The sequence below is a fragment of the Pagrus pagrus genome (genome assembly GCF_965226575.1).
Source record: "Pagrus pagrus genome assembly, chromosome: 13".
Classification (NCBI taxonomy): Eukaryota; Metazoa; Chordata; class Actinopteri; order Spariformes; family Sparidae; genus Pagrus; species Pagrus pagrus.
Window position 1 is genome coordinate 16,192,120 of NC_140197.1, and position 10,214 is coordinate 16,202,333.

Consider the following 10,214-nt stretch of genomic DNA (forward strand, 5'->3'; position numbering starts at 1 on the left):
AGGACTCAGACTTGGATTGGATGGAAGAATGTCCAGAGTTCAAAACAGATAGAAGACACATGAAAAGGAGAAATTTCTGTCCAGTTATGACGAGTTTGTAAAACAGATTACAGATTATTACAATTACACAAAAGGCAAAGAAAATGTGATCATTTTTACCCACTTCAGCCACAGGTGCTCAAATTAACTGCACAGATTTGGCCGCGGTTAAATAGATCCATGCGTGGTGGGAGATGCTTCATGGTTATCATCATGAGAGATTATGGAGTTTGAAATGTAGCTGTCAAAATGACCGCGGTTCTAGTAGTGATTGAATTCTGGTACTTCAAGTGTTAAGTCACCTGGTCTGCAATAACTTGAAAGTGAAAGCAGAACGTAAAGGCAGTTTTCACACTGACCAGAGCCACATACGTAAAGGTAAGCACTTTCTATTATGTCTCTCAGGCTATGTACACACGTAGCCGGGTATTTTTAAAACCGAATATCTCCCCCCCTCCGTTTATAAAATTAATTTTATCCACACTACCTCGTTTTCGAAAAAAAACCCTTCCACACATAACCGAACATCTGCGTTTTCAATCACACTGACGGGTGATCGCGTGACAGTGGACTGCCCCTCGATATGAGGACGTAATAACTCCGACAGCGACAGGAGTGAGGACCGGGACATACGGAAGTTGTCACGCAATGTTATCCGTCGCCTGTGCTCTTGGAGCAGTAGTTGGGCTTGTAAAATCAAAGAGGTAAACAGCGCCTGCACAATAATTAACACCACCACAGTTTTCAAGGCACTCGGAGCCATGCTTCTGCAGTAAACAAAGGTCGCACGTTTGATGTCAGAGCAGATTTGTTGTTGTTTTGGCGCATATTGTGACGTTCGAAAACGCAAAACTCCGGTTATCTCTGTCTACACGCAAATGCATAAACGGAGTATTCGCAAATCTTCACTTTGCCCGGAGTTTTTTTAAATATTCGTTTATGATGCGTTTTCATGTGGATGACAGGTCCAAACGTAGAAAAATATATTCGTTTTAGCAGATACCCGGCTACGTGTGTACGGGGTCTCAGAGAAATGTTACCAAAATCACCTGACATCTCAAATGTCCAATAATAGATTAGTGTACAGCAATCTTCAAACTGGAGGCAGTAGAAGTGAGGGTCACCAAAGGGTCAGTGACATAGTGTTTTGGCAAACTTCATTTTCAGGGTAAAACATTTCTCTCCTATCTGCATTTTGTCTTTTGCTCTGATTAGGACACATTCTGAGGGTTTGTGAAACGTGCTGGGTGTGGATTTAATGTTTTGGCTTCATATTGGTACAAAATGTCCTTTTGTTTATTTTGCTTCAAACATTTGATGTATTTGGTTGGATTTGATATCTGTCCTCTTCTGTTTACTTTATGATGCACTGCAGAGCTGAGCCTCTTTTATTCCTTTGACGATTTCTTGAAGTTGAAACTGAACACTGACTTGACTTTTATGATGATAGAACTGATACTTTTAATGGAATACGTTTGCGTCTGTGTATTGGTGCTTTTAAAGGATCTGAGCATCTCTGTCAGTACTGGGGTACATTCATGCACATTTACATGTAATTGTCTCACTTTACAGCTATGGGGGGAGGTAAGTCCTGACCTGTCACACTTTCACTTTCAAGATGTTCCAAATATTGAAAACATGATTCCAGTTTCTTCACAGAAACTATGATGATGTTGGTGAAGTTGATTAAAATACATCTTTGTCTTACTGCATGTAATTTGCCCTTCAGCATTCAGTCAGCCATGGAGGACTATACCAAAGTGAGTAAACATAAAGTCAATGTGTTGCCAATGTTCATATTGAGCATTTAATAATCAAAATAACAGTATTTTAATCTGAACCTTGTTTCTTTAATAAACAGTACAAATCAGGAAAATCTTGATTTTATGAATACTTACAAACCTCATAACTATGAGGCCACCCATCTCAGGATTCTGCTTCACGGACCCGTTGGTGCTGGCAAGTCCAGCTTCATCAACTCTGTTGACAGTGTTTTACAAGGCAGAGTTACCAGTCAAGCTCCGACAGATGCAACATTTGGGAGTAGCTTCACCAGTCAGGTAAGAATAACTGTTGATTGTGATTCCTAGAAAATTCATTAAGAATTTCTCTCAGTTTTAAACATTAATGGTAGTGGGTAAAATAGCATCAAGGATTACTGACCATATAATTTCAATTCTTATTATAGTTGTAGTTCATTAATCCAATTGCTAGCCATAACACAATTTCTGTACGTATGTATAATGTCAGTTAATCTTCAGACCTCTTGGTCTGGCACAGTGGAAACAAAGGTTAAACTGACATTTGTTACAGCATGATAAATATTAGAGATATGCCACACCCACAGAATCATAGTAACACTGACATACAGAAACCACTCCAACATATGAAATATGTGAAGAGAGAAATCTTTAGTCAGCAGGGCGAAGGGTCTCATGCACCTCACTCATACCATACTTGCAAATAAGTGTTTCTCAGAACTATTCCTTTGATTAATTGTGTATTTAATGAATATTAGTATAATGAATGTATTTATTTTTGTTGCTTAAACAGCTGCATATTTATCTTGGATGTGATAAAATTCTGCAAATAACTGATGATTCTTCCTTACAGTACAATACTTTCATATTCCGCAAAGACAAAAAGGGCATTTACTCTTTCGTTTTCAATGACATCATGGGCTTGGAGCTAAGAGCTAACACTGGAGTTCATGTGGAAGACCTCAAACTGGCTCTGAGGGGACATGTGAAAGAAGGTTACCAGGTACAATCCTCTGAATTCTGACATTGTTTAAAGTGGCCCTGTGGTGTTTTCTTGTTAATAAACAAAAGTTATATTTACATTCCACCTTACTCACCAAAAGCTTTGTGTGAAATCTTGAGGTTTAACGAATGAGATAAATGTATTTCCTTCCTCATAAAAAACGTATAATACTGTATTGTTAATATCTAGGTTCAGTCCTGCAGCAAGCTGTCTTCTTCTTTACTGCATTTCTGGTGCATTACCGCCACCTGTAGATCAGTGAAATAGACTGAAAACATTGGCAGGAATGCACATGTGCATCCTTATGCTCACTAGACAAACATCCCACTCACTTCTCCAAAGCACTACAAAAACTCCACAGGGTACCTTTAAGTTATAAACATTAGTTGACTGTATTTTATTGTTTTCTACAGTTCAATCCTATATACCAAATGCAGGAGGGTGATCCATTTTACAACCCATATCCCACTCTGAATGACAGAGTTCATGTCCTGGTTTCTGTCATTCCTGCTGGCTCAGTACCTTTGCTAACTGAGGAAGCTGTGAAGAAGATGAGAGAAGTCAGAATAGCAGCCAGTGAAATGAGTAAGAGCAGACATCACAATGGTTATACTCTGTGTGGAGTAATGGTGCCATATTTGGCTTTTATAAACAAAATACCAGTAAAACAAATGTTTAAAATACTGATCAGGTTTCTGTATCGGCAGGGATTCCCCAAATGGCTATCATCACCAAAGTTGATGAAGCCTCTAATAAGGCGAAAAAAGACATCAACAATGTCTATAAGAGCCTGTACCTGAAGAAACAGGTAAGTTTCTGTTGGTGGTATTTTAAAAGTGTTTTCAGATTTGTAATCTTGGAATACAATTTAAGTTACATTTTCAGTATTCGATCACGAAAATCTCCTGTGGTCGCCACTTTGCAATAACTGTTCAACGGAAATTCTGTTTTGTTAAAACTCAGGTTGAAAAATTCAGCGTGTTGCTGGGACTTCCACTGAACTGCATCTTTCTTGTGAAGAACTACGAAGCGGATATCAGCACGGATGAAGGCATTGATGCACTGATACTGTGTGCACTGAGACAGATGATCAACTATGGAGAAGACTTCCTCAACAACCTACGAACTGCCCAGGAATGTTTTCCATTACTATGACATGAAAGAAAATAATCTGAATTGTAATTTATGGTGATTTCTATTATTGTGTAATTCATATTCACTATATAATGTGATTCTTCACTCCGTCCATTTTAATGAGTTAGACATTTTGTCAAAATGTGTCTTATTGCTTGTTTTTTTAATTTGATGACCAGGATGTGTCAAAGGGATATGAATTATAACACAATATGTACAATTAAACAGCCACGGATCTGTGAATTATTGCAACAGACTGTAATACTGTAGCCTTTTTGTACAATTACATACTTTATTTGAGGCGAATTATTTTCACTTCCACCATTTTATTTCAAAATTAATTTTTTCCAAAGTCTGTTTTCATTTCATAATGTTGTTATTCCCCAGTAAGTTGTATTTCCTAAATCCACCTCTGGTCGCTAATTATCTGATTGCCATTATAGCCATTACAAAATAAAAAAGTAGAGAGATATACAGAACAGATGTGAGGAAGTTGAAACTTTATATACACAGATATAGACCACATAGTTTTTTTTTTTTTAGACTTCTGGTTACACATACTGCACCTGTTGTTCCAACAGCAGTTTCAGTGTTATGCTTTTTCATTACTTAGTTGTGCTACAGTAACGCTGTTTGGTTAAAACCATGAGATGTGTCATTTGTTTCCCTTTATTTATAGCTTCTAGTTGGTGGAATATGTTGCAATAGCCTGCAGTACAAACCTTTTAAAATGATTCAGGCGGGCCTTCGCCTGCACTTTTCTATATGTTCAAACAATCGTGTGGTTTTTCCAGATAACATGTGATTAGTTGGTAACACCTTTCAAGAAAACAATTTAAGTGGCCCCTTAAACAAATTCTGTCTGTCCATCAGAGGGCGCTATAGAGTGCGATTAGAGGTGCCGGTGCATCAGTGGCTCTCAACCTTTTTTGGGCTGTCCCCTATTATCCCCTAATTGATAAAAGAAATTCATTTATTCCACATTTTGAGCTTCACATTTCATGTTTTTCCTTGTCTTATTTCCAATGCTATTTACAATTGCATCAATACAAATGCTTTCAGTTTGAGGATTTCCACTTCAGCTTTTGCATTGAACATTTCACTTTTTTCACCTCAGCATACAGATTCAGATTATCATTTTCCATTTTAAATTGGCTTCTTCAATTCAGTATTTTGTTTTAAGTCTATCTATGACCTGATTAATTCTAGCTGTGTCATAAAATTGTTGTAAAAATAATTATCTTTTAAAATCTCATTAAGCTACAATATAAAGTTCTCTATTCTCTCTAGTTTTTGATAACGGCTAAAACTTACTCCCATACATACAATGATCTGAGAGCTCTGAATTTCTGAACAAAAATGTCTGACTGAATTCATGAACGCATCCATATTTTAAAGCTCAAAACTCTTAATCATCAACCCAAGTTTGTATATTTGTATATATTTAATGACATAACGCACCCGAGGTGAATTCCTCTGCGTGTATTTAAGTGAAGTACCTGAGCTACATCTTGGGACAGATTTCTCGTGTTCCTGTTCACCCACGCATAAGACATGATCATCAGCATCTGCTTTAATTAAGTTTAACCAGACTTTTGAGCGAACTGTCATCAGAGCAGGTCTCTTTACAAAAAGAATATCTCACACACAGAACTTGTACATACAGATGCACCGTGCACACTAACTCTAACCCTCTGACCACACTAACTTCCTCAAATGTTATTATCATTAATCTATTGCAGGCGCAGTCCTGAGCTACAGCTGCAGATGTGAAACTGCGGCAGTCAGCATCGTATAGGCTATATTCTGTAATCTGCGAAGCATGAAGGAGTTTATGAGCTTCCCTTCCGTTATACAACCCAGTATTGTGCAATGATAAACGAATTACCTTGTACCTTGAATGATTTCATGCTCACAACTACACAGACATGAGTTGAGTATCGATTTTTCGGGGGAGTTCTGTGCTTGTTATGGGTTAGCTGCAGCCACGAGACATCACCGCGGCCCGCTTGAAGGTGGGCGGCCACGGAATAGGTCCATCACCGAGGTGGTTTGGCTCAACGCACAGTAAAACTGATAATGGGAAAGCAAATCAGCGGCTCAGTTTGACTCAGCACGGCCAAAAGTGCTAGTGGAAAAACGGCATAGTTTTTGGAACTTTCTAAATCAACAGAAATTTTCTGCAGTGCACAGATATATGTTTGTGCCAGGGTTTGTGTTTATAGCTACTTCATAAGCGTAGAAAGTACCTTGTTTTTTAACTTGCCTAGCACAAGTGGGTAGCTCTATTTTAATGTAGACATACCATGATCTGGTGAGCAGTCTCAAATTTTCAAGTCAGAGATTGCAGGAGATTATACAAAACATAATCATGTGTATTTACTGTAAATCAGTCCCTACTTTCCATTAAAGTGGTTTTAGCATGGCATATACACATGAAAGGTACCCCCTGTTTTGACACTCAGATTCTGACAGATTTTATGAGTTTGAAAGATAGAAGTTCATAGAGGTTTAGAATAACCTGAAAACGAAAGCAGAAAACCAAGGAAGGAACGAGTCTATAAAAACAGTCTAAACCCGGCAGTGTCACTGTCCAGAGCCACATAAGTAAGGGTAAGCAGTTTCTCTATCGTCTCTCCTCAGATATAATAGTAAAATATGCTGCTGTGATGAAGCCAAAATGTCATTTGTTTATTTAGTTTCACATATTTTATTTATTTGCTTAGATTTTGTATGTCTTTTATCTGTATCTGTCTGTCGTTTACTTTATTATGTACTGCAGAGCTGAGCCTCTGTTATTCTTTTGACTACTTATTGAACTAGAAAGTGAACTCTGACTTGCCTCTTATTTACATGCAGCATGCCCGGATATAAATTTGACATACTTAATAATTTTTATTCCTGTTTTGATGGATTTTGCTAGGGTTTTGATAGCAGAACTTGTACTTTAAATGGAATACTTTTATATCTGTGTTTTGGTACTTTTACTGAAAGGTAAAGGATCTGAACATCTCTGGCAGTACTGGGGTACATTCATGCACATTTACATGTAATTGTCTCACTTTACAGCTATGGGGGGAGGTAAGTCCTGACCTGTCACACTTTCACTTTGTTCCAAATATTATAAAAATAACAAACTTATAAATGAATGCATGATGTTGGTGAAGTTGATTTAAATACATCTTTGTCTTACTGCATGTTAACATCTCTAATTTGGTCTTCAGCACTTTTCAGTCAGCCATGGAGGACTATGCCAAAGTGAGTAAACATAAAGTCAATGTGGTGCCAATGTGCCTATTGTGCATTTAATAATCAAATGAATACAGCATTTTATTCTAAGAATGTTTCTTCAACATACAGGAACAACAAGGAAAATCTCGATTTTATAAAATCTTACAAACCTCGAAACAATAAAGCCACCCATCTCAGGATTCTGCTTCATGGACCCATTGGTGCTGGCAAGTCCTGCTTCATCAACTCTGTTCAAAGTGTTTTACAAGGCAGAGTTATCGTTCGATGTCCGACTGATGCAGCCTCTGGGACCAGCTTCACCAAACAAGTATGAATAACAGTTGATTGTGACGATAACATGTGAGAATCAAGCCATTTCTAGCTTGCTGAATGAATTCTATTACAGTAAATGTATTTTATTGTGTTGCTTTAAGAAGTGCATATTTATCTGGGATTTGATAAATGATGCAAATAAATGCACCTTCTGCTTTACAGTACAAAACTTACAAAATCCCCAAAGATCAAGAGAACTCTTACTCTGTCATTTTAAATGACATCATGGGCTTTGAGAAATTGCCTGACGATGGAGTTCATGTGGAAGACCTCAAACTGGCTCTGATGGGACATGTGAAAGATGGTTACCAGGTACAATCCTCTGAACTCTGACATTGTTTAAAGGAGCCCAGTGGAGTTTTTCTTGTAAACAAACAAAACTTATGTTTACATTCAGTGTTCAACACCAAAATGCTTTGTGTGTATTCTTGTTGTTTCACAAATGTGATATTTCCTTCCTCTTAAAACACTAAATTTTTCATAAAGTTTGAATTCTGCATTATTTACATCCATGTTTAGTCCTGCAGCAAGCAGTCTTCTTCTTTCCTGTTTGTCTGGTGCATTACCACCCCCCTTTAGATCAGTAAAATAGTGTGAAAGCATTGACAGGAGTGTGTATTGTGTCATCCGTGGGCAAGTTTGCCTCAATTTGTGCATGAGACAAACAAAATGAGGTCCACTCATAGAAAAACTTTTCCATAGCACTTCAAAAACTCCACAGGGTGCCTTTAAGTCTCTATTTCTTTTCTTCAGTTAATATTATTATTTTTCATTGAAGGTCCTATTTGCAAGAACAGTTGATTTTTGAGTCTCATTCCCAATTCCACAAAAACTTAAGCTGCAGGATTGTAGGACGGGTCGGCCGCCATCCCAAAGTGTCTTTTTGTTTTTGATGACTTGAGAGTGATACTCCAAAATTATTTTTTCTTACACTTAGGACCTTTGAACCCATTGTTCATAAAAAGCATTGTTTCACTGCATTTTTTTGTTTTCTATAGTTCAATCCTGGATGCCAAATGCAGAAGGGTGATCCATTTTACAACCCATCTCCCACTCTGAATGACAGAGTTCATGTCCTGGTTTCTGTCATTCCTGCTGACACAGTATCTTTGCTAAGCGACGAAGTTGTGAAGAAGATGAGAGAAGTCAGACTAGCAGCCCGTGATATGGGTAAAAGCAGATATCACAGTTGTTATACTCTGTGTGGAGTAATGATGACATCTTGGGTTTTATTAATCAAAATACCAGTAAAACAAATGTTTAAAATACTGATCAGGTTTCTGTATCGGCAGGGATTCCCCAAGTGGCCATTCTCACCAAAGTTGATAAAGCCTGTTTGAAGGCGAAAGAAGACATCAACAACGTGTATAAGAGCAAGTACCTGAAGAAACAGGTAAGTTTCTATTGGTGATATCTTGAAATGCAATTTAAGTTCAATTTTCAGTATTCGATCCCAAAAATATCCTTTGGTCACCACTTATTATTATTATTGTTCAACTGGAATTCTGTTTTGTCAAAAACTCAGGTCGACACGTTCAGTGAGTTGCTGGGACTTCAACTGAACTGCATCTTTCTTGTGAAGAACTACGAATCAGAAATCAACACACATGAAGGCATTGATGCGCTGATATTGACTGCACTGAGACAGATGATCAGCTATGGAGAAGACTTCCTCAACGACCTGTAGACCTACAAATTTATCTGAATTCTTCTTCATAGTGATTTCTGTTATTGTGTAATTCATATCAGGGTTGTCACAATATCAGACTTTCACTACACGATTATGGCCAAACAAATTCACAATCACAATATTATCACAATATCAATGTGTATTATTAATTGTTATTTTACTTTGATGACCAGGATGTGCCAAAAGGATTCCTGTTTGTATGGAAAATCAAAGTGTGCAAGACTGAATACATACAACGCTGTGAAATCAATGATCACATGAATTATTACACAATATGTACAATTATACAGCCACGGATCTGTGAATTATCGCAACAGACCTTCATACTCTAGCCTATTCAGTTTATTATTAGCAAATGCTATGTCATCATACTCTTTTTCGCAAGCGCACACTTTATTGAAGGTGTCTCATTTTGAATTCTAGTATTTTATTCCAAAATGGGTTTTTTTCTGAAGTCTGTTTCCATTTCACAATGTTGTTATTCCCTAGTGACTGTTTTATTTTCTTAATCCACTTCTCATTACATATGATTTGTTTGCAATTATAGACAACAGGTCAGTGCCAGTGATGCAAAATAAGTGTGTCCCTGTGTCAGCTGAAATGTAAACAGTTGAGATACATTGTTTAAATTCATTTCAATGGACAAAGTTGAAAAAAAAAATGAAAAGGTACAAATACGGATGATACGATGTGCTTTGTGAGACTTTTGTTTGACTGAAGTAAAAAACATAATTAGTAAGTTAAAGCCCACATATTTATGACTGCTTTGAAGTCGGGCATTTGAACATGCAGTTTTTGTCTCATTAGTTATGTAAGCCTCTTGTTTCATCCTCTACGAACTACAACTGCAGGAGTGTGCTCATACTGTATATGTTCTGTAATAAGTGCAGCATCAGTGAGTGTATGAACTTCCCTTTCGTTATGTATAATGACCAATAAATGACCTTTTCCCTTGAATGCTGACATGCTAACTATTGTGTGAGTCTCCAACTTTCTTGCCACAGACAAGTAAAGGCATGTACTG

The 10,214-nt window shown here is 37.3% G+C and overlaps 1 protein-coding gene and 1 long non-coding RNA gene across 2 annotated transcripts; both read left to right on the forward strand.

The window, feature by feature from the left end:
* The first annotated feature begins 2,034 nt into the window (after window positions 1-2,034).
* LOC311268111 (interferon-induced protein 44-like) lies at window positions 2,035-5,096 on the forward strand. Its single transcript, XM_084371497.1, has 5 exons — window positions 2,035-2,099; window positions 2,653-2,802; window positions 3,216-3,387; window positions 3,510-3,610; window positions 3,766-5,096. The coding sequence occupies exons 2-5, from the start codon at window positions 2,716-2,718 to the stop codon at window positions 3,955-3,957; spliced, it is 552 nt and encodes a 183-aa protein (XP_084227623.1). The 5' UTR covers window positions 2,035-2,099; window positions 2,653-2,715; the 3' UTR covers window positions 3,958-5,096.
* Window positions 5,097-7,134: 2,038 nt separating this feature from the next.
* On the forward strand, window positions 7,135-8,628 carry LOC311267989. The gene is made up of 4 exons (XR_014623901.1): window positions 7,135-7,194; window positions 7,297-7,495; window positions 7,663-7,812; window positions 8,499-8,628. It is a non-coding gene; the product is annotated as an uncharacterized lncRNA (long non-coding RNA).
* Window positions 8,629-10,214: the final 1,586 nt, after the last annotated feature.

What these genes read in the sequence shown, in the direction of transcription:
- LOC311268111 (XM_084371497.1), top strand. Translation starts at nt 2,716, where the DNA reads ATGGGCTTGGAGCTAAGAGCTAACACTGGAGTTCATGTGGAAGACCTC. An exon ending in ATGTGAAAGAAGGTTACCAG is followed by an intron (nt 2,803 to 3,215) that starts GTACAATCCTCT and finishes TGTTTTCTACAG; the next exon opens with TTCAATCCTATATACCAAAT. An exon ending in GCCTGTACCTGAAGAAACAG is followed by an intron (nt 3,611 to 3,765) that starts GTAAGTTTCTGT and finishes GTTAAAACTCAG; the next exon opens with GTTGAAAAATTCAGCGTGTT.